Here is a 26,103-nt window from a genome sequence, read left to right as displayed (position 1 = left end):
GGCAGTTTTCTTCTTCATAGTTTAATTAGCACTGCTAAAACCAATTTAAAGTTTTAGGCCTAAAATGAATATTTCTACATTAAAGGTACATAAAATGTACCAATACATGTATGAAGCGTCAAGAAATCTCAGCCTTAGGTCTTGTTTCAGTGTTGTACTTAGTCTGTGATTCAACCACATCAGACAAATGGTACAGTCCAGACAGAGTTGAGACAAAAACTGTGTCTACAGGCACTTGCCTTTTTATTTACAACATTTTTTATACAAGAAATGTACAAAATCTAACAAGCTTCATTATGATCCTCGAGCTGGACCAAGGGAGGGTGCTATGTTCTTGGCAACGGAGGCTCCTTTGGTCAGAACCGAACTTCCCGGTTCACGAAGTATTACCATCACTACCAACAAATTGAACACTCCCTTCCAACATGGCTGTTTTCAACCAACGAGGGGGTGCTTCTGCTCAAGGCGGATTACTGTCAATGATTCACAGCATATCATGGTTTTTTTATTGAGAGGTGATGTGAAACATTCAAAATTCAAGTTTCATGTATTGGTAGATAAAAGCTGGTAGAAAAAAATGTATATTAGACATCTGGTTTGGCTTGGTAACCGACTATCTCGTCCCATCCTTTCCGGCATGTTCTGATGATCCATGCATGCTCATCATCATCTAAAAATTAAAAAATTATATCTGATTAAGATCTAGGAACTTACACTTTAGCCGTGCATACGAGTCATGGCTCTGGCTACAAGTAACACGTGCCTATGGCAAATGGCTTCCATTGGATTAAACAGCACTCACAGCCATAGCCAGAACTTTTGGACATGGCTTTATTTTTAGGAAGGCCAAGACTGTTTGATATTTCTTGCTGTTCTTCTCATAATGCCTTGTAGTCTCTGTCATAATATGAGAGGTACTAAAATGCACAACTATAACATGACTGTAAAAACATTAGTCTAAAGAACTTGTTGTTTGAAAAAGTTAAATCAATTAATCACTCAATCAACTGTCAATTCTTCAATCAATTTTTTCAACACGTAGCCAATCATCAACTAGGTCATACATTGATTCATTAAAAATCTATCCATTGATCAGTCATTGATCATGCAAGTTACCAATTGATTGCTGTATCAGTAATGAGAAATATAATGATTTTCAAGTCACAAAGATATGACCCACCTGCGTTCCTCAGAAACTTGTGGTTATAATCAACGATGACCCGGGTGTTTGGGTTATAGAAGCCATCCCCGGTGTCATAGCAACCCTCTGGAATGTCTCTCGGTGGGATGCGATTGGTCAGCTGAGAGCGGCCTGGAATTGAGACAAGGCCAACAAAAAGTTGTTTAAACATGACTTACTGGCAAAAAAAATTCAAATCTGACTGTCAGTGCAACAAGAAAGAAGTAGGTGACTGCATCGGCTTGTTTTAAACTACTGTTACACAGATTTAAACCTGAAACTACCGGCTGACCAGAACACATAATCTGTGCATCTGTAAGGCTATGCAGATAGGTCAGCTAGCTTGTGCCAAGTGTACAAATAGGTCTATTGGTAGAGCATCTGTGTGGAATTCAGGTCTTAGGTCCAAATAACACTCCATTCAATTGCTTTGTTGAACTTAAGCATGATTAGAAGTAATACTTGTCAGTAGTTTATGTTATTTATTTGGTGATCTGGTTTTGGTCAGGGTTGGGGTCAGTTTGTCGATACTGACCTGCTGGTTTCAGACCATCGCAAATCTCAGTGAAGAACCTCCTGTCGTAGCCGTCGCAGTACAGCCACTCCGGCTCGTCGAACTCCAAGCCGTCCGCAAAAGTGTACTTCCCCTAGATTGTTACACAAATAGAAATTGCACAGATGTGGCCTCAACACTGACGAGGTGTAGGACCTGCAAACGTTAACTTCAATTCAGGCTCTGGCTTGTTTGTATTCTCAGTTTTAACAATCATTTGGAAGCATTTATTGTCAGAATCATCAAAACATAAATTCTAGTACAAACAGGGTCTCATGATTGGCATTTGGATGTGTTCTGATGCAGAAAATGGACTGGTACTGTTCTTGAATTTTCCCCGTATTGTGGGCCTGAGATAAGTGTTGTAGTCGAGACCACTAAAGATCTTCACAAGACCAGCACAAGACCAACATAAGACCTCACGTCTGAATTCAAGTCACAAGCTATTCAGACTGATTCAGACAGATTGTGAACGGCATTAAAAGCATTCCTTTACCATTGGTCACTTGTCACTGGTCTCTTGCATGGTCTTGTGTCTGGTCTTGTGATGGTCTTGACTACAACACTGTGTACAACCCGAGTGATAGTGAATCCTAGCAACTGCACATGGCTAACCATGTCGCATCTGAATACCAGGCGGCAAATATCAAACAAGAGCATGAGAAGGAGGCTCTTTTAAAATCCGGGATTAGTCTTTCAACCACTTACATCCACAGCAATGCCATTCTCCCACTTGGCCACATACTTGCTTCCGTTGGGGAAGTACAGTGTTCCTTGCCCATGGAACATTCCATCCTTCATTTCTCCCTCGTACTTGGTGTCAGTTGGAAAGGCATACTTGCCTTTTCCTTCCATCCTGCCAAGAAATTAACAGCCACACTCACACTAAGTATCTTACGGTATCAGTGCTAGGATAAATTCTCACGGTCAGGATGACATCACTGAGTCTTATTTCTTCTCTGTGCTTGGTCAATTGGTGGCTATTCCATATTTAACACTTGAAATTCAAAGGGACAAAAATAGTGTTGTGGTCTATGGGGTAAATCTAAATTACTGACTATTTTTGTCATGTTGCAGCAAAAAAGGAGGAAAACAGACAAATCCCTGTAGGCCTACGAAGTGAACGGAGAGTTGCCCCTTTGTCCAGACGTGAGTGCAATAGGCCCAGGCTTGATATTAGGCCTAGGCTTGATATTAGGTCTAACCTCAACCGCGAGAATCTCTTTTCTCTCAATTCATCTTCATAACTCGTTATCAAACATGGCTGTTGCTATTTTTAGCTGTTTTATTCTTTCCTTTTTGACCATTTTTAGGCCCCTTGTGACTTTTTCAGTGTCAGTGTGATCGTGAAGACTTAGGCCTTTGGCCTAACGTTAATATCACAACTTCCCTTGCTACGTATTTAAAACCACTGGCGTAGTACTAGTACTAGCCCAGGTTGGACAACGTCTACATTGCATTGCGAATAATGTCCAGGGTATAAAAGTCCTCCTACTATTTTTTGCAACATATGTTACACATGTGATATACGGACGGAGCGATAATATACTACATGTACCAATGGGCATTTCCAAAACTTTGGCAGCAGTTTAGATGTCTTGACATGGAACAGCCATCGAGACAATGAGGGATCAAGTGACGTAATGTTCAACGACCTTATTTTAAAGATGGCGACTGAGAGAGCGAGCCCATTAGATTGAATGGATTAAGGCAAAAAGACTGGAAAATATCTGAATAACGTGAGTGAAATCATTCAATAAATGGTTTTTAGAAAGCGGAAAGGTCAAGGATAATGTCCGTGTGCAAAAGAAATTGCGCCCACGATGATAAGTGGGTGCGCCGAAAATGTTCAGTACGCTGACACGAAATTGCGTATATGGATGTGTGGCTAAGGATGAATCGGGAGTCAGAGTCCGTGCCAGTAGTATTAGTGGAGTAGTGGGGCTACTGTTAGGCCTACTAACAGTAACATCAATAGACTGCTTCATTGTTCTGGAATAATGTAAATCGAAAGAAAACAAATCTAATGTCGCATGGAACCCATCAGTTTTTGATACTTAAACAAAAATATCACTTATTTCACCAAAAAGCGTAAATTACCGTCCATTTTTGTAGTCACCTTCGTAGCTACTGCCGGTATACTCCATGATGTTTGTCTGTTGTCATGACGTCATAGCACATCATTTCTCTAATTCTACTATTTGTATGGCAGTATTAGGTCCAGATGCGTCGTAGGATTGAAAAGATAGTTATATAATAGAGGGCGCTGCAATTCGAGTTAGCAACTGACATGTGGCCGCGTGGTATGTATTATGTTCACCGATTTTTTTGGGGGGGGGTCTTGAGTTTGGAGGTTTTAGTTCAGTAAAAATCATTCATATCTTTATAATGCTAGAGGAAGCCAAGGAACAGCTAAATGCAATCGAAGGAAAGATGGAAATATTTCATTTTAACTCTACAAGCTGTTTCAATTTCAGAAACAGAAGAGATTTGAAACTTTTCATGGTAGCGGTATCAAGTAAACTTAATAGGTTTGCGGTAGCACCATGGATATATCTCTTTTTTGAGTACGTGGGGTTCTGAAAAGAACCGATGGTACTCAACGTTTCGGACAGTATGCTCTGTCCGTCGTTGGGAGGCTGCAGAGGGTCAAGTGATGAGACAGCTTATAAGGTGTGTAGATAGCATGGAGGTGTGGAGAGGATGCTAATTTTGGATCCAATTGAGTTACGCAGACCAGAGTACACTGAAGGTGTGCAAAACTATGGGATACATTTTCTTTTCATTATCCAAATAATGAATGTAATGAATGTGTATACAAGTGAGGGATGGATGAAACACCGTGCGATCCACCGTGCGGAATGGAACGTTCCATTTCTGTAATCTGGCCGGGTTCCGTGTGTTTTGACCAATGTTTTAAGGCACATGATCGACGATCCAATAATAAGATAACGGGGAGGAGGAAGCTGTTTTTGCTCTGTTTGTGTTGTCATTTTTGGCATTTTGTATGGGCAGATGATCCGTCAGAGCTGTTTGTCTTCTGCAACGAAATCAGCAGCTCAGCCGCGGACATCTCTCGGGGTTTGACCTGGACACTGTGTCTGGAGAACGACTTCTCTGGCCTGACCGTGCCGCCCGAATGCGCTGCTCCCGTGGCCGTGTCCAGGTTGGTCGGGTACTTGAATGACGCCCAACTCGCCAGGCAGTTGTACTGTTTTCCTTCTTGATTGCTGTATCTCTGCATTCCTTAAAACGATTTTGTTCAGAGAGAGAGAGGGCTAGGCTAAAAATTGTTCATTTTGTGAGGACTCGATGTTTAAAAATATTGGGATACTCGGTGGAGGGAAGGCCTGTGCTGTAATTTTTTACATAAAATAAGCACAGATCCAGCAATTTATCCAAGGACTGAGGGAGTCACGCCCTTCCGATTTTTGTTATAAATTTTTAATTGTTGCGGACAGACGACACATGCTTAATCCATTACATTGTTTTTGATGCACTGACCTATTTATCCACGTAGTATAGGGTGTTATTTTTTCTTATTATAGTTGTTATTCCAATGTTTGATTACATACGCGTATTTTGGGGTTTAGAGCGGGAGTGAATCCCAAAGCCGACTCTATAGATCTGCGCCTGTAAAATTATTAACCAAAAACTTAAAGCCGTTTGCCGGATGTAGTTGTCTCGATCTTGATGTCTCTGGTCTCTCGAGTTTTACTAGACCCAACTAAGCTCAAAAAGGTGATTGTCTATTTTTCTTGAAGTTTTCATTCACTGAGATAAATTAAGCACATCTCTCCCTTTTCATATGGATGTTACGTAACGTTTCTCTCCGTGATTTTTAATATGGCTTTTGACAGTTAGTTGAATTCCTCAGTGCCAAAACAGAAGATCGACGTTTGATTTATATCCAAATTTAACATTGGTTTTTGCGTATGTGTCGTGTGCTATTCAATTTATCGGGGTCAAATATTGACAAGACGATATTGCACCATGTAATTAAGTATTTAAGCGTCAGTTGGTTAATACAGCACTGCGATTTTCTTCACAATGCAGTTTAATCTCACTGAAAAAATACAAGTCATTTTAAATAATATCAGCATCTTACATTGACGTCTTCATTGTGAAGATTGTCCCGAATATATCATTTCATGATGACATTCTACACAGAGCTATCTCTCATTCCGCGAACTGACAGATCTAAACTAACCAATGAGAAGACGTAATCACTATAAAAACTATCTGTGCTTCCAAGCGCAAGTTATTCCCGTCAAGAAACTCAAAAAAGGAAGCACACTTTCAGAAACAACACCGACGAACTTTAAAAATGAAAGTAGTGTTTACCACACTTACAATAATCGTACTCCGTGAAGTCATACATCACCATACAGTACCGTGCGTACATTGTACCATTGACTACAAGTTAATTGTCTGCAAAGAGATTTCAGTCAAAATAAGAATAGAAACGAGTTAAATTTGGAGAAAACACACCATTTTCATCAAGATGTGAATATTAAAATGAAGGGAAGCCTCTTAATGCTGATTTGGGCAAACTATGAGGTTTGGAACGAGTCCCTTGTATCACTCTCACTAAAAGAAAGAACGATGAACATCAGAATGTTTGTGATGCTGGTTGCAAATCTGTGGATTGAACCCTCGAAAACCCGTCCACTGTCTTTAGCTGACATTATGCGTTCACGTCACCCATGCATGCTGCCCGGATTATTTGGCCACGAGCCCCTGTATACAGTGCGTGTATTATACGGAAGCGGCCATCCCATCAGGTGGCTAGATCTATTCCCCGAATTGACGCGGTGTTTCGCCTAGCCTTGCAGGCCATACAATATTTGGACATTTTGGACCCTCTTTGCTGTATACTAAGCGGGTATGATGATTGCATTTGGATTGTCATTGAAATTTTAATCGTCTTTTTCTAGAAGGCCTGTGCCTTTCAGCTCCTAAAATCCCCTATCTCAAGCGCGCACCCTATCTCCCCCAAGGGTTTTCTCGAACCATGCATTGTCCTTTTCCCTTGAGCAGATGGCGATGGAATTCCCCACCCATCCCTTTTCACCCGGTTAAAAATCCATTTCTAGATCAGTGTAAAAGATTGACGCAACCTTGCGGTGCTCTTATTGGGGGTGGCGGAGCCAAACCTAAGGGTTCTGACTGAAATTGGACCAACATCGATTGGTGCTTGTGTGTATGAAATCTTAGTCGGCATCTTGCAGCTTAGCGGAACCGGCCATCTTAGAGGTTTTTCACCACGGTGGATGCGCGGTACTTCCGCCTGAACTCGTCTGTGTCGTCGGCCGCGAAGATGGGGCCCAGCTCTCCGTGAACGTACAGTGTCTCGTCGTGGCGATCTTGATCGATGAGCATCATCAGTGCACTAGCAACAATGTTGGGTCTGCAGTAAGACAAGAATCTAATAATTATGCGCCTAAATTGTTATTTCTGCTAAACTTTTTTTCACTTGGCTGGCGTGGGTCTCAACTTGAAACTCGTACTAAGACGTACTCCTTTGGGGCCAGGCAAGTATCCCAGGGGATGTGGAAGATTGAGGCCAGGCAAGTATCCCAGGGGATGTGGAAGGGAATACTTACGGTTTTGTCTTAAGCTTAGTTAAAGTGATTGTGGCGTGTTGTTGGACCTTCTCCTCGGCTAGAACGGCGCTCGACATCTCGTCCCCCTCCATAGGGCACGGGAGAAAGACGTTCACACGAATCTTCTGCGCCTTAGCAACGGGGTCATATTTCTGGAAAAGCAATCATGGCAACATAAAAAATGCCAGGTTGAACAAAAGGATTCTGGTCCCCCCACCACTTTCCTATGTTTAGATATTTATATCCTGACAGTCGTTCAATACTAAAGTGTTCAGAAGAGGGCCGGGGAGGCTGTGGAATGTTCGACAGTTCGTAAGTTTGCCTGTGTTCTGGAAATCGTGGCTTGGCACTTACCGCCACGGTCTTGGTGTAGGCAAGGACGGCAGCTTTGCAGGCGCTAATGATGGGTAAGTAAGGAGCCAATGTCATCGCTGTTGAAGAGAGAATGGATAAAAAGTTTGTGCTACCTCAACGACCCGATAGAGTCAACTGGCTGAGATGTAGACTGTTTCCGATCAAATCATTTCAGGATAAGACGGGGGCTGGAGTGTCAATATCTCAATTTTCCAGCTGGAGTTTTAAACTGTCAACTTATGGAAAATTATAAAATAAATTGTTTCACCTTTGTTGCCAAATTTAACCGTGTTATAACTAGTCCCAGGAACTGGTGAAAATTTCTTACCTGCTACTGACGTAACATTGACGAGAAGTCCATTGGGTTCAAGATACTCAAGCGCCAGTCGGGTACCGTGGATCACGCCATGCTGAAACATACAGAAACAGAACGTAATGCAGGTTGTAAGCTGTGAGACTCGGAAAAGATGATCCAGGGTAACGCATTTAAATTCGCGTAAAGTTTTCAAGTGAGTGTTAAGATAGGGGAGTCAGGTTGGTGAAGCTAATGGTTCTTTCTTCGCCTTCCACCTCTGCGGTCCGGGTTCGATTCCCGGCTCGGTCAACACGTGGATTGGGTTTTCAGTCCCTACCTGATTCCGTCAGTTTTACCAATACCATTCCTGTGGGGTTTTCCTTCCACCTCCAAAAACTGTAACTGCTTCTCATTGTCTCCACTCTACAGGTTTCTTCAATTAAGGCTTGCGAGCTACAGGGCCTATGGGGCGCTAAATTGAGGAATCCTTGGTGTCATTACCAGAAATAAATAATACTAATAACAGTTGTCTGTAATTATTATCACAAACATCATTCGAGACTCAAAAAGACTCGATTACTGCTCTACCATTTATCACCACAATCACCATTATTCATCACCCTCAAATCACCACCACCCCCCCCATATGTACCACCATGCACCATGGCAGGCACTTACCAGTGAGACTTGTACCGTATTCTCCCACTTGATCTCGTCCCAGGACGAACCACAGTTGCAGACCACGTCCACTCGCTCAAAGCGGGCCTTTGCCTCCTCGAAGCCCGCTTTCATGCTGGCCTGATCCGTGATGTCGCAGGTGTAAAGCATCACCCGCTCTCCGCCGAACTTCTCTACCAGCTCCTTGTTGATATCGTTCGCCTTCTCAGACCCAAGGAAAACCACACCCTAAACACCAAACAAATAGCCTAAATCTGAGCTTGTATGTTAGTAGTTAAGGAATGTTAATGATTTACAGCCAAAGCTGCACTGTTAAATAGAAAAATCCAAGACTCTTTTGCATATCATTTGGTCATCCCAAATACTTTTTAAATACACATTATGGAATATAAGAAGCCCCTAGATCAATTTGGAACATACAGTTGCTCAGTTTGTTATTCAGTGTGGACCGGCATTCTTGTGAGACCTGTTTGGAAAACTTACAAGGAAAATATACTGAATCAGCATTTCGATTCGAATTCGGTTTCACATGTCGCACCCAAATGTATGGACACCGATAGCCTTTTCCTGAATTCGAAGCAACAAGCGAACAAATCTCACGCAAAACAATCCAAGCCCCGCCCCTAAACTGTAACAATTTTCGAGAACTATTTAGTTTCATCTAAAAATAGCACTTCGATTCTTTTTCACGCAGTATGACTTAGTCTTCTTTATGTCCAAAACATTTTTTTATGGGATGGTGTTTGGGGACGGGGAACAACTAACTTCTCATATTTCTTGGGCGCGGTGGAGTAGTAGATTTGCATGTCCAGTGAAAAGCGTGAAAATGTATCTGTAATGGATCTAAACAGAATAACCGAGGGCGCTGTTGCTATGATGTTATCTGGGAAGGCATGATACAGTCCAGAGGTTTTTCTGTTCAGTTTTGAATTCAGAAACAGAAACCTAAAATTTAAGCATGAAAACATTTCTGAGAATGAGTTACTTGCTTGCTTACGTAGTTACACAACATTGAATCACCAAAGAAGAGACAATTCAGGCCAGCTAAATCTTTAAAATGCGTTTTGTGTGTGTTTACAAAACAATATAACATTTAGGTCTTCCTCCTAGGATGACATGACAGTTTTGATTATGAAAATTAATATGGAAATTCATTTGCATAAAAACCAAAAAGGCTGTCAAAATCCTTTGGAGTTGTGAAACAAAATTGAAAATGGGGTTATCTGAGACACAAAGGTGCATTTTGAGGTTTGTATATTTAAAAATTCAACGCCTTTCATCAAAAACTGATGTTGGATTTATCGGTGAAATTAATGGCTTCTTGAAGAGATCGTAAAAGCTTCACATTGACAAAGTCCGTAAGATGACATCAGCCTAAATCGGACAATTATAACTCGAACGCTTCGAAAGTTTTATAGTTTTTCTGGTACAAACCTTTGCTCCTTTCTCCAGTAAGAGTGTGCCGAAGGCTGGGCCAAGGAGTCCCTCGCTGCCAGTGAGCAGCGCCACTTTATCTTTTATGTTGATTGCCATGGCGACGGCGGGTTAAAAACTGTCTCAAGGTCTCAGACAAGGAGAAAAATGGGCGGGCTACTTCTTCACCCAAGATGGAGGCTGCACAGGCTATATGTTGTAGAAAATCATTCAGTGCAGAGGTGATCGGTGTGAACTCAAAAGATAATTTTACCTGATATCGCCTAATCACTTCTGCACCCTGAACCTTCACTGTTAGTTTTGCAATCAAAGCGTAACAAAGAAGCAGCCGTTTAATACAATTAAGTTGTGTTTGCACCAATGGTGACGGAGCAAAGTCTCTAAGTTCTTTCATGCTTATCAACAGAACCAAAAATCTGGGATCTGACCTGCCACCCGCCTCATCATCTTAACTCTATGATCGCACCAGCGCTTAGACATGCTGAACTTTGTATCCGAACCTGCGCGATAGCAAAACAAAAATGTTGTCAACCAGCTGCTTTTGTGTCCCTGAAAAGCTGCAGCAGTATGAGACAGAAAAGCACTCTTATATGTCAAAAGGATGTTAATCGACTCTCTGCGAATCATACGCATAAGAGATGTCCAGAAATTTCACTGGTTTCACCAGCGCTGTCCTCTAATCTTACGTAACCCAGCACCGTCCCATTTCCTGAAGAAACCTTCACATTGACAGTATCATTTTGCTGGGTAATGTCCATGATACTTACCTTTAACAACACAGGAAACAAAATTAGGGTTCTTTCGGGTGAATTAAATCTAAATATAGCACCAGAGGGTTTACATGAAAATGCCCGTTCCCGGCTAGGAGCGTATTACCATAAGTGCAAATCCAGGATATTTTTTATAATAATTTTATTCTGGTAAAATGACCATTTCCAATGAGGCTGCTGATGAGTTTTATCACATCAGCACAGTTTTATTTGTAGGTTTTACTGAAATTGAAGGGGCTGGGACCCAGTTGTCCCAAGTGTCGATGTATTTTTAACTGTCCAACTTCAAACCATGTACATGTACTACCAACGTAACCCAACAATCAGGTTAATGTTAACTATTTCGTGACATATATGAATTCCTGTATTTGGAAATGCACGTAGCAGTGTTCCACTCAGTGGTGGTAATGAAACAGCCGTTAGCATTGTGACAAACAACTTAATTAGGAAGAACAACCGATTCATCAAAAAAAAAAAGGAAAAAAAAAGAGAAGAAAATAGAAATAAAGTGTTTCTCAAGCAGTTTTGCATTCGTCTCAAGTTAAGTTTGAAAAATTCTTTCATTTGGTGATTCACTACCGATTTTCTGACTAATAATGTACAAACGTTTCAAGCAGTCCGGAAGGGGACGTGACGTCAGCACATTGGCATTAGCGCAAGCGGAAAGTCATGAAGGTGATGACTCTATCCTATGCGCATTGAATGCTTTTTATAATGTAAAAATATTCCATTTAAACTTGTGGGATGCGGTGGAACAGTTAGAGAGCAGATGTTTGTATCTCTGTTAATATTTGAGCAAGTGTTCATTGGAAACACACGGAATGTTGTGGTGGTCGTCTTAAAGTGAGGCAGCAAGTCAAGTCAATTTAACGTGCCCCCACGACACGATCAGGTGAATTTGGTTCAGCGGGCGGCTACACCGTACTCGGCCGTGTGAGACGGCAAGTGGACGACGCGTCCGTACGGTCATCGCTCTTAGTGCCTCGGACATGCTTGTTAGCATGAACTCACGAATCACATTTGCTGGTACTTTGTTTGTGGTCTGCCTTTCACGGACATGTGTGGGTGCGTCCTTTCCTGGTGATGGAGTAAATAACACGCCGGGAAATGCATCAGGTATGTAGGCTTTCATTTATCTGGAAAATGTCTCGGGGGGGGGGGGGGGCGCTAGTAGTAGTACTACATGTACTAGGCCTAGTACCAGCAGTAGACTTTCGAATGTTCACAAAACAAAATGGCTGACGTAGTTCTTGTGCGGGTAATTATTGTGACATTCAGACGTCAGTTAAGCCAGGTGAAATGTAGACAGAGGAAAGAGGAAATAGTAGGCTTCTGCAGATTTTTGTATTTTTAATTTTTTTTGGAAAGAGTTTCATAAGGACGTTATATTTCACATGTATCTGCTGCACAATGCCGATGGTATTAAAATCAGCCATCAACATCAACAATCGATAACATTTAAAAACATGTCCTAAAATAAACGTCAAATTTAGCAGGGAAAATATTGCAATGTTTGAATAATTAGAAATACTAAAAATTTTTCCTGTGTTTTGGGTTTATGCAAATAATGTATGGGGAAGAGTTCCATATATAAGGACATCACACCCTATGCACTGCGCACAAACACTATGAGACTGTTCAGAAAAATTTTAAAAGTTTTCTACAGGAATACATCAATATTTTCCTGCTAAACATGACTTTAAGTTTAAGATCATCTTCTTGCTTCTAGGTGGCTAATAGGTACGGTAGGGAAAAATTGGTGGTGTCCATACAATGTATATAAATGGAACTCTTTCCTTTGAAATTTCTTAGCCCACAGTTGATAGTAGAATACAGTGTTCCTGCCTTTCTCTTTTCTCTACAGACTGTAATCATGGTATATGCAATCCAGTAGGCACCCTTAATGTGACGTGCAACGACACAACAGCAGACTGCCTTTGCAGAAATGGCTATGAAGGCCCAAACTGTACGGATTGCCAGAATGGTTACTATCACCATAGCAACAAAAGTGCGGAGTGTGTTCCTTGCCAATGCGACGAGGGAGGGTCCTTGAGTAGCAGCTGTGACAGGTAGCCAACAAAATAATCGCCGACTTTATAAGACACCATAGAACCACATCTTTACGTCCAACTGTGACATCAGTCCCAAATGCATTTTTAATGATCCCAAGTTTTCTTCTGTTGTTGGGCCTGTCTATTTTAAATTGCACCACCTTGCACATTTCTTGTGGCCTATGTCCAGCAGAATTCATTATAAAGTAGGCCCATTTTTAACATCCCTAAAATAAAAGCTAGATTTTGTCAACACACAGTGCTGATCTTGAAGACTTCTTCGTCTTCATGCCAGACTTTGGACCCGATATCAGATCAGACCTCAGTCATGACTAGGAATGGGAGGAGGGGCAAGTGGAATGTTGATGGGAGGATTGCAGTGCTCATGCAGTGCCTACGGATCGAGTTACCCTATTGAGCATACACCGGCGCTCCCCCGTTATAGTCACTTCCCTCAGGATGTTGGGCATTTCCCCCATTTCCGCTCCGAGACCCATCCCTCCTGTTGCTTGTCTCCAAAGCATTGCATGCAATTCAGAAGAATTTTACTCAAATCTGTTAATTTTAGAGGCAATATTTAAATGGTTGCACCTAAAATGACCGGTGGGGGAGGGTCTTGTAGATTATCAGGAAAGTGTTTGGGTAACACTTTAGCTGGAGAAAGACTCAGGCAGAGTTGCAAGTGTTTTATCTGTCAAGAGCAGTGTGTGTCAAGAGGTTGATAAAGGCATGGTGTGAGGCGAAAACTTTTTCAGAGGGTTTGAAAGTAGTTAATGTGGACTTATGACATGATTACACAGTTGGAAATGTCGGGGGAAAACTCTCCAGAGCAAACTCTGTGGAAAGTTTGTTTGCTAACAAAAACACATTTATCTACCCATCTCCAAGTGAGAAGCCAAAGCAGTTTGTTATTGAAGTGTGAAAGAGAGAAAAAGAAAATCAGGTTTCTTCCGAAATTAGATTAGCCCAAATCCTTCCTGTCTGACACCGAAGAGGAAGGATTGCCTTTCAGCATGCTGTCTCTTCAATAGAGGCTTTGTGTGGTAGCCGTAATGCAGGGCAGTTCTTTTGTTCCACAGAGAAACCTCCTTTGTGCATTCCTGTGGAACAAAAGCACTGGCCTGCAAGATGGCAGCCATGCAAACCCTCTGTTGCTGTTGGGAAATGATGAGAAGATTACTGAAAAATAATCAATAATAAATGGAAAAAAACAAAAGATACACAAAGGAAAAACAGAAACATACACGTACATGTATGTAGTGTTAAGTCCTAGTAACGCAGCCTAGTCCCTGGAACAAGATGTCAGGAAATTTACGCATGTGGGGTTTCATAGATGCCCACGGGAAATGATCACCTACAGGAAATGTGTCCCATATAGATAAAAACAAACCTTATGTTGTGCTTGCAACTTGGAAGTTTGAGTCCAGAGTCCCAAGGGATGGGAAAATTATGGAGACTTTTTTTTCTTCAACTGTAATCCCATCCAACGCATCAGGGCTACCCTGGATGTCTAATTTCATTTGGTAGGTAATCGGTGCCCCCTTTGGCACAGTCATTGGTTACCGAGGGATTCTGGTAGGCTCGAGTTATCTGTCACCCGTCAACACCCAGCAAAGTATTTTGACGACCTGCCCGACAGAATGTGAATGCACGTCAAACTTATGACCAAGGTGTATGTGGCATCTGAGACATATCCAGCCCATGGCAAAATGTGCAATTTATCTAGATACCCATGCGTTCAAATTCATAAAGTGGAACTTGACAAAACTCTGGTTCAAATTAGCAGAATTCAGCAAATCAGCAAAATACTTATTAGCATGTTGTACTTTGAAACCCTGTTCCTTGCTGGATCCCTTGAAGGTTCACTCTATATTTCGCTGATCCACTTTAAATTTTAATCCCGTTTTAAAATTTGTAATATAAAACACTTAGGTAGCTAACCACTTGATCAAGTAGTACGGGCACACCTGTGTTACATGTATTTATAGACTGCCATTTTTCACCAGTCCGGAAGAAGTTGAACTCTTCAAAACTCCTTTTCAAAATAAGGTTTTGGAGGATTTTGCTGGATTGTGGAAGACAAGACTAGCCACTATTACTTTACATGGGCCATTGGTTTCCTATACAACAGAGGATTTTTGAGGATTCAGGAATATTCCAATGCTATACCAAAATTGGTTACGAACCTAATTTTGGGGGTTATGCACTAAATGTAAAAAACGTGGCTTTCTTATCATTTGTACAAGTTGGGGAGGGCCTGAAATGTTCTCAGCAGAATTTGTCTTTTGGGACATGAAGAAATATACTGCTAGGATTGAAAAAAAAAACTGAGGATTTTGTGTCCTTTCTAAATTTTGTTTTCTTATTTTTTTGGTAGATTTGGTGCCTGCTCATGCAAGCCAGGAGTTGGTGGGAGACAGTGCAACCGGTGCCTGAGTGGGTATTACGACCTCTCAGCCAGTGGATGCCAGCGATGCACCTGTGAAGAAATTGCCATCAGTTGCCTTTACATATCCAGAGGTGAGGGCCTATGTGATCTTTGACCTTGCTGCAGTTTTCCCTCCACTTGCAATCCTGCCTCGACCCTTCTCCAAACCCCCGTTTCATTTATGGGTCTGGAACTCCAAATCATTTTTCCCAGTGTGAGCACTGAACTTGTGGAACATAAGCCTGAAGCCGAATGAAGCCGTGATTTTGATAAAAAATTCCTTGAAATGGAAGGCATGAACATCAAGGAACTAGATAATGATCCAGTTTTCTGGCTTCCATTTCTGTCTTCTTGGAACTGAGTAATTCTCAAGTGGGAAGTAACTGAATGGTACCACCGAAAGGCTGCTGAAAAACATACCAAGAAATACACTTTATCTACAGGGTTACCACTGTCATGGAGAACCCCGGGAAAATATTGTTCTCAAGGGTCACAGAAAAGTCATGGACAATTGAGAAAAAAAAGAGGGCGTTCCAGAATCCTTTAGTCAAAGGAAAAGTCACAAACATTTAGCACGTCCATCTCAGCTCATGCCCTGCTATGCCATTCACACAGGACGTGCATTTAGTCCTGCTGGACTCAAAGGCTGAGTTCAGGCGGCTTGTTCTCGTTTGTTCACGAACAGCTTGATTTGTTGTTCGTGGGTCGGTCGCTCGAACGCCGGGAATGTACAACCGGTTATTAGCGCTAGTAGTTATTTGTGGCAAGCAACATGCAACATGGCAGCGTCCTTGTGCATTCTTCAAGAGTTAATGTTGGATAACTGGGATAACTTCTTTTCCATTTTAAAAAATTCCTTTCTGTCATGGAAAATAATTAATGTTAATTCTGCAAAACTTTCCATTGTCTTCGGCTTTGTAAAGCCATATCGGTACTTTTTGCGGCTGTTCAAAAATCAAATCTCACAAGTTTTTCCGTGTGTTCGTGTAAAATCCTGAGAAAGAGGTGGTGTGTGATCCTGTTACGAGAACAGTGTTCTTGGGTTGTGTTCCCGCCGTTCGAGCGTGAGAACACGAAACCCATGTGAAGAACGGACCGCCCGAACTTGACCATAGAACACTACCAGTTCCCGGTTTCAGGTGTTTCAGATTTGGCTCTCCTGTCCTTTGTACAGTCAGAGAATCCCCGCATTCTTCCATGTGCCACAACTGCCTTCTCAACAAGACTTGGGTCCATGAGTGCACAAAGACGGTGTGCGGACCCGATGAATACTTGCTGTCAGACGGGATCTGCACGCCGTGTCAGTGCAGCCAATCACAGGGCTCCTCCGGTGAGCTACGACACTGCGACCTCATGACCGGGAAATGTCCGAAATGCGAGGGCGAGTCCTGCCCAACCAAAGGTGAGTGTCAATCCCCAGAAATACTCGGCTACATCCTGCTTCCTGTCACATACTATCTACATGTATGCTCTGTGTAGAATTGAGGGCATGCATTGGTGAAATGGTCTATCATCTGTGAGTGTGAACTGCTCAGGGAGCTGTGCTGCCTCTCACAGTTGCCCTGATATAACATATCGGTTGGAATGTGAAACTGGTTTTAGGACATCAAAGTTGTCTTGTCCAGGACAAGCAACACATGGCATTTCTGACGAGTTACTGACTGGGTAAATGTAGCATGGCGTATATCAAAGTTAACCTTTCACATACAGGCTCATTTCTCAAGGTGCCGGCCATTTTTTTTGTGTCTCAGGAGGCAGCTCAGATTCAGGTCATTTCCAGTACCGAGCCTACATCATTGCCAGTGGTGCCGTTGCTGGCCTCATTGTACTCATCCTTGCCGTCCTTCTCACCGTCTACTGTCGCCGACGCTGCCGCAGGCACACCCAGCGAACGCCGCTGCCCCTCTGGACCATCGAACTCCGACGAGATGACGAGGATGAGTGCAATGCCACCCAAGAACTGGCTTTCGATGACATGGAGGTCATGTACCTGGACGACTCCTACCTGATGGCACCATCCTCGGAACACCTTGCTGAGTCCTCAGACAACATTATCCGCAATGGGAGGGCTGGCTACCACACACTGCGTTAGTAACCCAGGATATGGCCTTTGAGGACTTGGATGTCATGTACCTAGATGATTCCTACCAAATGGAAATTGCCTCAGACTACCGTATGGAGTCCTCAGACAATGTCTTCTGGGGCTGGTTACCACACGCTGAACCAGCAACCCTGGAGCAGGCCCCCTGGGACTTGGGTATCTTGTGTCCAGACAATTCCTACCTGATGGAACCGTCCTCAGATTACCTCCCGACTCCTCTCATTGCTTCTTTGAGTCTTCCACATGCATGGGAGGACTCGCTACCACACACAGAGCTAGTAATTAAGATATTTAAGTTTAAATTTTACTCCATTCTGATAAGCCAAGAATGCCTCAGGAGTGCCAGAGTAGCTGCGGCTTTTAACCCTTAAAGAGGGGGTTATTTTGTACCATCTCACAGCCAGGGGGAGATGGATTTTACCCACAAGAATTTGGCTGTCCAATATTCGAGTTTTTAAGAACTTGACACGCATGTAGAGATATCTATTATCGGTGCATCTGTGAAGTTCCAACTCAGTCCATCTTAGGGTTTTGTTATTGCGGTCACTTGAAGTTCAGTGTCCCATACATGCCAGCCGGCATGCTTTGAGCACATCAGTAGAAAAGTATACATTTTTAGCTCAGTTGACCTGCCGCAGGAAAACGGGCACTGCATCTGTACAAAAACGGCATGTCCGATTTTCACAAAACAGATGTTAACATGACTGCAAGAATTTACTTAAAAACTTCTGAAGGCTCAGCAGTTGAAGGAAAAACTTGTGTAACAATGTGATGAAAATCCTTTGGCTCTTTCCAGGCTACGCTAGAAGAAAATTGTGGTGAGAAAACAAAACACCCATGTTGAATAAGGTTAACAAACCTTGAGTTGAGCCTTTTAGCAAACATTATAGAAAGAGGTAGCTCAAAAGCCTATCAAAATGTTGGCCATGGCAGAATTTGAACTTACCTTACACAGTGGAAGATACCTCTGGAAGGAGCACCACTGTGCCAACCCACTTTTTGTCAAAATATGTTTTTTTGACAAAGAAGTCTCCAATCGAGGCCGGACCTTTGTACTCATTTAAAATTTTTTTTTTGTATTGTAGCAATAGAGTTTTCAAAGGAGTATTATTGCACTATTGTATAAAACTGCCATCAATATCAACAAACATTCTGTCCAAGTTTTCATTCCGTGCCAGCGCTTGTTAGGAAGATGCACGTAGGAAGTCTGGGTGGATTCCAAATGTTTATGCAAATGAGTAGCTAATATGCAAATCCATGCAATTTTCCGCGCATGATCTCACCAAATCTGAATATTTTAATGCAAAGAAAACTGCACATGTAAGAATGTGGTAATTTTTTTGCCTGTTGAACTATTGCTTGCCTTTGCACGGAAATTTATATTTTCCAGTTGTGTCTGGATAAAAAAATGCACTTCCATACTAATATTTTCTAATGTGATGTGATCATTGTGTTTGTACAAGGTGTGTATATTTTTATGCCAGTTTGTCTTTATGTGTAGTAATTGCTGGTTGTCTTGAATTTGCCACCTGCCGGTGAAGAAAAGACACTGGATAGTTGAATTCTCAGAAATGTGGGAACAAAAAAAATTGCATGGGGACCAATCAAAGATAGTTGGTGAACACTGTATGTGTGTATGCAGCTGGTAATATTGACACAAGTACATGTACAGGTATGGTATGTGGCTGGGCAATATATACCGTGTATATTGACTGGCAGGTCACTAATTGTAAGTATTGAGTCAATATATAATGTAACTCGGGGAAACTTCGCAACTGTGTGGCCAGTGTCTATTAATATGCAAGGGATTCTAAGAGCTGTCCTTTTGAGGCTCCCAAACTGAATGATAATGACCATTTGTAATTTTCATGGCCAACGGGTCATGGCATAACGTAAGTTTTGTATTGTACTGTCTTGTGAACCCAAGGTGACTGCACTTTAGCCAATCGGCAGCAAGAATCAGCTAGAGCTGAGGTATAAATTTAAATTTTAAGTTTAGAAAGTTTACATTTTCTTTCACTGTCCAGCAAGTTTGCTCTTTGAAAAACTGTATTACCAACACAGGCAAAAATATCTCTGTGACGTGCCTTCCCCTCCTTCCCACCTGCCAGCATATTCCAAGCTCCACCCCTTTATTGGTCATTGGGGGTGATTCTTGGAGCTGCTGTTTTCACTCAACAGAATCAGGTTACCAGCCAGAACTTCTATGTAGTTGACTTCTGACTGGTACTCAGCTGAGCCACATTTCCTAGAATGCCTCACAGGGAAATATTTCCATTTTTCTAAATACATCATTAATTATTCACCGAACCCAAGTTTCAAAGAAAGGACACTGTACATTTGAAGTAAGAGTTGTACAGTAAAAATGTGACCTCTGTGTATTTTTTCAACAATCACCGGCAATATGGAGACATGCTTAATAGATTGGACAAACTTTTTGAAGAAATTTTATGTAAATTCAAACTAAAATTATTTATGTCCCTTTTTGTGCTTGGTAGAACCCACCGATTCTAAGGGGTTGTTTGGAGATTTTAAATACCACTCGTTCAAAGATATTGAAATTGTGTGACTTGTAAACTTAATGTGCCACACACACTAACATTAATGTCTACTGTCAGCGTGTACTTTTTAGTTTTAATTTGTGCAATCGCATTCTCTTGTCCTGTGGAGAAATGGTCACGTAATCAAGTGTTGTTGAAATGAAGGGATATTTTAGAAAAAGATATTGTAAAATGTAAATATGGAAGCACAAAATGTTTTTACCGGGTAAAAAACAAATCTTGATGTAATATTCAGGTCCTAACAACCCTGGCTGTTTTCCTTGTACATTTCACCATTTTTTTTGCAATATCTACATGTATACATATATGGTATTATGATCTTTCTCTGGCACTTTGAATGCATACATGTACCTGTTCCTGAGACCAAAGCTCTGAATATGTTTTAAACATTCTTTGTGAGATTTAAAAAGAGAAGTTTTTCTGCATAGCAATAACAAGATTTGTGGCTTGTTGGTTGTAAAGCAACAAAAGGGCTGATGTGGTAATATACACAGGAGAAATCACAAGACATTCAAATCCAGGCGATTCTGTTAACAGTGTAAAACTGCAAGCAATGACGAACCATCGCAGAACAGTTTTGTCATGAACTGTTCGGACATCATCCACCATCTGCAATAAATCAGTGTTGTAACGATTCACTAAATTTGGTGACTTGAGTCGAGTCATTAAGTCAAGAACTCAAGTCAAATGGAGTCACTTTGTGTAGTTAAGTCAAGTACCGAGCTCGAGTAAATTTGAGTCTCAAATTTTTGAACAAAATACAATAACCTGCGGGAGCCCAAAACAGATTTGTCATATTACTTGGACAAGCAACTGTATTAACAAATACATGTACATGTTTCAACCGTTCCTTACCAAGCTTAGAGTTTAATTGTTCAGCCATGTCTTGCTTTCTCACAGACAGTGCAAGCACTGCGGTGTATGTAGTTGAACAAAATATTTTGTCATCTACTGTGTACCATCGAATAATGGAACACCTTACGCTCAATTACACTAAACCTTCAACCGATGTCAGAGGAAAACATTTTTGAATGAGCTTGCCAATGATATCCATTGTTGCTTTACTGACTTCTCGGAAGCTGTGAGGTTTCAAAACAAAAGGTCCCTCAGGGTTTATACTGCACATGCAGGTTCTCTGGAAGTTAGGGCAAGGTTTACTCTACAGCTACTTGCTTATGGGTCCTTGAAGTTTTGCAAATCTGGGGGAAAATTATTAGCGTGCATTATGTACATACTACTTGCTGAACATTTTATAATTGTATGTAATTTTTAAATTAACTGAATACTATTCCAACAGTGCATTTCATGCGTAATTATAGCAAATGTACAACTCCAACATTTTCAGCTGCCTGTCACTGTAATTATACACCTCGGAAAAAAACCTACTTGAAATTAAATTAATCACAGATATTGTTAGTTCTCCCAGAACATGAACTGAGTGATCTACATTTCTTTGTGAAATTATACTTTTTTTATCCAATTTTTTGGGAGATGACCCTCAAAATCACAGCATTCAAATGCTCTGAATGATTACAGTAGAAAAGTCATCTCGTGCGTTTGATTTTAGGGAAGCCTTTTTTTAACACAGAGTACCACCTTTTCCTACCCCTTCGTTTACGTAGACAATCTATTACTAAATAAACCTATCATTCAGGTTCACCAAATGTGACGCTACACTTGTCTTCAAGTCTTGATTGAAACTACATGTGCACATCTTTTAGACTACTCAGTCTAGCGCTAAAATACCAAATTTCTGAAGTTTATGGAAACATTATCAATTTGTATTTTAAAAAAATGAAAACTACATGTAACATGCTAAAATGAACAGCAACTATGTCTACAAAACAGTAAAATAGAAAAAATAACTCGGTTCCAAATTTACCAGTCACAACTATAGCAATTCCTTGGCCTGACACTGCTTCCTTCATAGGAAAAGCAGAGATTAAAAAACGGTAAAACCAAAAACAGCTGAAAGTAATTTTCAAGAACAACTGCACACCTTGAGTTTTCTCAGAGTTTGTTAGTTTGATTGTATATTTTGCTTGTGATTAGAAATGGCACAACGTACTATTTCACAAGTCCACAAAATGTAATTCCACACTGTAATACATACAAACGTTATGTTGAAAAAGATATGCATAAAACACAACTCTACGGCTGGTATTCACTAGAAATAAAAACAGAACTGTATTTGGTTTCACAAGTTTCTTGTCCATTAGATAATGGGATCCAAAAGCAGTGTTTGTATTTTTTGTATGAGTAACAAGTTTCTTTATAGCTTCATATACAATGCTGTGAATTGAAGTTTACAAAATAAAGCAAGACAGACTGCCAAAGGAAAAAAATGAGTTGTTGAATTCGTTCTGTCTGCAAGAAAATACTGGCGTATGTCGACCCTGTCTTTGCAGTCCAACAAACAACGGATGTATCAAGCTCGGTGCGGAGTTCGACAAACACAACCAAAACCAAGAAGTTGAGTATGTTGAAATTCCAGGATTGGCAAAATTTGAGGAGTTTGAACAGATTGAAAAATTGAGGTTATTGAATGGTAGCGACAGTAATTTTCGGGGAGGGGAGAGGCACATGCAATTACAAGGAATTATTTAAAGTGCTCTTTAGAACCCCATCTACTGTGAAGGCTGAAAAATATTATAGTGGAATGTCCATTCTGGCAGAATAAAATACCGCACGTTAAAAACTCTACAACACTTTTAATTCACCATGTCCAGAGATTCACAATTGCTAGACAAAAATACAGCCATACACGCTGAGGATAAGGCTCAAAGGAACTTGCAAAGCCTTGAGGGCTGACCCATCGGAATGTCGCTTCTCACCTGCACTGCAGTCAACGGTTCCTCCTGATTTTCTGAGTTCCTTGAAACATATGATGGTTTCAGAGAAACAACATTTTAGCCACAAAGCTATGTTTTCCCACAAGTGTAACAAAAACAAATATGCTTTGGCAAATTCTGCATATTGTTTTGCCCAAGTGCTTGAATTCTAAGTGATGATCAGGAGATAGAGAACTCATTATATGTGTATGAAGGCTAAAAACTGCCTTGTCCTTCTCAAATTTGGAAGAAGTTGACTGCAACACTGCTTTTCACCTAACACGGGACAACGTTCTCTTTTTGGACAATGGCAACATTGTTAGCGACTCTGCTAAGCATAGCCTCCACTTTCCCCTGGGGTAGCATGTGGCATTTATCAGTCCAAACTTGGGTCAGGTGATCGGAGATCTCGAAGGCTTCCTTGCCCATCAAGTTTAGCGGCTTGGACCTGATCAGCTCGCGGCTGGGCGGGTGTCCTTCCTTGAGGGTGACCGTGAAGATCATCACCGCGTCCTTGTACCGGGCATCTTCATTCTCACAGTAACTATGGAAGAGGAGAATGGAGCAGGGTGGGAGGGCGTCAAGACTCAACACCACGGCTGCCTTCTGCCCCCCCTCGAAGGCTGCCTGCAAGCGCTGGTCAATGCCTTCCTTCGCAACGTCGCTGTCCATATTCATATAGTCTTTGCCATTGATCAGAGCCATGCCAGTGCGTTTCGCCAGCAGGGTTTCCGACAGAAGAGTTCCGAGTTTTTCAGCGAGACACTTGGTACTGTCGGCAGCGTCAGGCCGGCTGCCAAACAGCAGGACAATGGGTACGACGGGATTGGAGCCTTGGGCGAGATGCCCATTGACTGTGGCCTCCACTATGTCCCAGAAATGTTCACCCTGTGTTGGGAACAAGCTCTTCAAATTCTGCATGCGTTGGGTGTAATCCAACTGCACAACCGAAGCAGGTTTGTCACCAGGCATGTACATGTACAGATACACAAGAACTGCAGCAATTAAGACTAAGACAGATACAAGGAGCAGAAAGCCAGCGGAATGCAGAGCCTTTTCTTCCACAGACTTGGTTTCACTAGTAGAATGAGATTCGGACTTCAGATTGCCAGTCGGTTGATTTTTTATTTTTCCCATCTGTTTGGGATCCTTGCCACTTTTCAGCAGTTCTTGGTTCCACAACGTATAGTTTGTGTTGTGCCTGAGCTTAACTGCAGGCATCTGATGGGCATGATCTTGGTTGTAACTTGCATCGTGCTGCTCCTTATCAGTCAGTTCATCATAGCCATCCTCCTGGTCTGCACTCTTCTGGCCTGTTTTATCAACTGGAGGTGCCTGCTCCTTTCCATCATTGGCCTTTAATTTTCCCTGGGGGTTCCTGTCTGGCGAAGAAGACTTCGGCTCAGGTCTTGGTGAGGATTGCTTACTTGCTATGCTTCTCTCTGCACTGATCTGTGATGGTTTCATGCCTAGTTTCTTTCTCTGGGAACGTGTTGTACTCGGCATCCTGAAAATTCAAGTAACGGCATTACTACTAGTCTTCAAATCTGTGTTTCTGGAATGGTTTAGTAAAAATGATTTATTTTTTATTTTCAATGACGAAACTCTAACCCCAAATTCTGACAAAAATTGACTGAGTGATATCAGCCAGAAATTCAGAAATTGCATAAACCGTTTTAAGGATGGAGCAGGAGCGAGCCACACTAGTGGGGCTAAAAGTTAAAACGTCCCCTCTTTTTTTCCTTTGCTATAGCTAAAACTGCAACACAGTGAAAACTAGAAATGTACTTGTGGTAAGCAAGGTTACGCTACGGGATTCCAATCTCAATGTTAAAAAAATACCTAAACTTGTAAAGATTAAACTGTACCCGTCGAAATGGGCGGAAATCAGCAATCGATCGCAAAAAACCAGCCGTGGGGAAATTCCCAAGCGCGGGTGAGGCCTCGAGGAGCGCTAAGACTCCAGAGGGGGCTATTGCAGTATAGCACTCACGCTATCGTCGATATCGTGGAACTGGAAGGCCAAAACAAAATTAATTTGACCGTGTAAATCTCCCGTATAGTGAAGGTATGTAACGAAGCACTTGAAAACCGAATTGTGTAAGATGTTATTGACTGAATGTTTTACATGTGCAATTTGTTTTATATTATTCAAATTCCCTTTTTAAAGTGATTTTTTTGGGGTAATTACTCCATAACGGACATGTCCGACATATCCAAATGTAAACAACTTTTATTAATACTCCGAATAGGCCTAGGGCCTATTATTAAAATTTAAATATTAGCTTTGTTACGCCCCAACTATAGCGACTATAGTTGGGACAGTCCTAACTGTGCTGTGGGCAAGTTCGAGCGACAACTGTTGTATATATAGATTGACTTACATTGCCCGAACGATGAATGGTTTGGACACTCCAGTCTACCATTCGGGATCAGGCCCAGGGGTCTGGTCACACCGCTGGTTATCAGTAGCTGATTTCATTTATCATTCATTTGACCGTGTACGCTGCCAGGATCACAGCCAACAGTGAAATGTGAATAATGATGAGATTTTAAAAACTTGACCGACTGGAGTCGTTCGAGTGTAACTGCACGTAAAAAACATCTGACTACTGGACCAACTATAGTTCGCCCCCAAACTTGCCCTGTAGTGTTGCAGTTAGGCTGGCCCAGCTATTGTCAACCTATTCCTTTTGAAAATTTCTCAACCTTATCCAAATGTATGCATCTCACACTTAATAACATAAGTTATCTGAAATATGGCACTTTATCTGCAGTGGTCTATGACATGACATTGTAAACAATGTGAACTTGACAAATCCTGGCACATGCATACTGGACCTCTGTGCTATAGTTGGGCTGGCCCAACTATAGCACTCTAATTGGGATGGGACCAACTGTAGTTGGGAGGGTCCCAATTAAAGTTGGGACTGATGCTATAGTTGGGTTGTAACAGTTTTAACAGGGCCATTCATTCGATGAGCCGTGGCGCTCAGAACATTTTTGGTTCATTGGAGTGGGGCAGACGTCAGACCCCACAGTTCTGGGGGTAGGGGCTTGCCCCATCATGCCCATACAGAATATTTGAGAAGTGGCTGATTGGAAGTTTTTGTTTTTAACTATGGTAACAGGTTTTGCATGATGGCATTCCCCAGCTTGGCCGTAGTCTTCGCCAGGCAGCTACGGGCCCTGGCCACAGCACCCAGAATGGTCCGTCACCGGAGCAGCGGCAGCAGCAGTGGCAGTAGATTCACCGAGCGA

General features: G+C 41.8%; 4 protein-coding genes across 5 annotated transcripts; 1 reads left to right on the top strand and 3 right to left on the bottom strand.

Annotated features, from left to right (window-relative positions):
• Nucleotides 1–207: 207 nt before the first annotated feature.
• morn5 (MORN repeat containing 5) lies at nt 208–3,956 on the bottom strand. The gene is made up of 5 exons (XM_022228615.2): nt 3,834–3,956; nt 2,442–2,589; nt 1,716–1,827; nt 1,181–1,312; nt 208–670 (listed from the first exon to the last, which is right to left on the bottom strand). The coding sequence occupies exons 1-5, from the start codon at nt 3,878–3,880 to the stop codon at nt 585–587; spliced, it is 525 nt and encodes a 174-aa protein (XP_022084307.1). The 5' UTR covers nt 3,881–3,956; the 3' UTR covers nt 208–584.
• A 1,795-nt stretch (nt 3,957–5,751) lies between these two features.
• On the bottom strand, nt 5,752–10,340 carry LOC110975795 (15-hydroxyprostaglandin dehydrogenase [NAD(+)]-like). Its single transcript, XM_022228583.2, has 6 exons — nt 10,101–10,340; nt 8,667–8,894; nt 8,022–8,103; nt 7,694–7,770; nt 7,340–7,491; nt 5,752–7,143 (listed from the first exon to the last, which is right to left on the bottom strand). The coding sequence occupies exons 1-6, from the start codon at nt 10,197–10,199 to the stop codon at nt 6,984–6,986; spliced, it is 798 nt and encodes a 265-aa protein (XP_022084275.1). The 5' UTR covers nt 10,200–10,340; the 3' UTR covers nt 5,752–6,983.
• Nucleotides 10,341–11,507: 1,167 nt separating this feature from the next.
• On the top strand, nt 11,508–20,654 carry LOC110975815 (multiple epidermal growth factor-like domains protein 9). Its single transcript, XM_022228617.2, has 5 exons — nt 11,508–11,986; nt 12,735–12,939; nt 15,299–15,441; nt 16,524–16,751; nt 17,101–20,654. Exons 1-5 carry the CDS (start codon nt 11,860–11,862, stop codon nt 17,439–17,441), a joined length of 1,044 nt encoding a protein of 347 aa, XP_022084309.1. The 5' UTR covers nt 11,508–11,859; the 3' UTR covers nt 17,442–20,654.
• Nucleotides 20,655–20,858: 204 nt separating this feature from the next.
• LOC147797245 (torsin-1A-interacting protein 1-like) lies at nt 20,859–24,786 on the bottom strand. 2 transcript variants are annotated; one of them, XM_087143387.1, is made up of 2 exons: nt 24,685–24,786; nt 20,859–24,349 (listed from the first exon to the last, which is right to left on the bottom strand). In XM_087143387.1, exon 2 carries the CDS (start codon nt 24,346–24,348, stop codon nt 23,119–23,121), a length of 1,230 nt encoding a protein of 409 aa, XP_086999513.1. In that variant the 5' UTR covers nt 24,349; nt 24,685–24,786; the 3' UTR covers nt 20,859–23,118. The 2 variants fall into 2 exon arrangements, with proteins under 2 accessions (XP_086999513.1, XP_086999512.1); XM_087143386.1 differs by having other exon boundaries at nt 24,711–24,783.
• Nucleotides 24,787–26,103: the final 1,317 nt, after the last annotated feature.

This window comes from Acanthaster planci, linkage group LG11, assembly GCF_054643075.1.
Source record: "Acanthaster planci isolate LZ-2023a linkage group LG11, COTS_SCS, whole genome shotgun sequence".
Classification (NCBI taxonomy): Eukaryota; Metazoa; Echinodermata; class Asteroidea; order Valvatida; family Acanthasteridae; genus Acanthaster; species Acanthaster planci.
The sequence above is the reverse complement of the archived record's forward strand: the minus strand, read 5'-3'. Positions and strand labels throughout refer to the sequence as shown.

Bases quoted from the DNA above. Each gene is read 5' to 3' on its own strand.
- morn5 (XM_022228615.2), bottom strand. From the start codon at position 3,880: ATGGAGTATACCGGCAGTAGCTACGAAGGTGACTACAAAAATGGACG. The intron at 2,590-3,833 runs GTAATTTACGCT...ATTTCTTGGCAG, and splicing joins GGTGACTACAAAAATGGACG to GATGGAAGGAAAAGGCAAGT. The intron at 1,313-1,715 runs GTCAGTATCGAC...TCTCAATTCCAG, and splicing joins CGATGGTCTGAAACCAGCAG to GCCGCTCTCAGCTGACCAAT.
- LOC110975795 (XM_022228583.2), bottom strand. From the start codon at position 10,199: ATGGCAATCAACATAAAAGATAAAGTGGCGCTGCTCACTGGCAGCGAG. The intron at 8,104-8,666 runs GTAAGTGCCTGC...TGTATGTTTCAG, and splicing joins ATACGGTACAAGTCTCACTG to CATGGCGTGATCCACGGTAC. The intron at 7,492-7,693 runs GTAAGTGCCAAG...TTGCTTTTCCAG, and splicing joins CCTACACCAAGACCGTGGCG to AAATATGACCCCGTTGCTAA.
- LOC110975815 (XM_022228617.2), top strand. From the start codon at position 11,860: ATGCTTGTTAGCATGAACTCACGAATCACATTTGCTGGTACTTTGTTT. The intron at 11,987-12,734 runs GTATGTAGGCTT...TTTTCTCTACAG, and splicing joins CACGCCGGGAAATGCATCAG to ACTGTAATCATGGTATATGC. The intron at 16,752-17,100 runs GTGAGTGTCAAT...TTTGTGTCTCAG, and splicing joins CGAGTCCTGCCCAACCAAAG to GAGGCAGCTCAGATTCAGGT.
- LOC147797245 (XM_087143387.1), bottom strand. From the start codon at position 24,348: ATGCCGAGTACAACACGTTCCCAGAGAAAGAAACTAGGCATGAAACCA.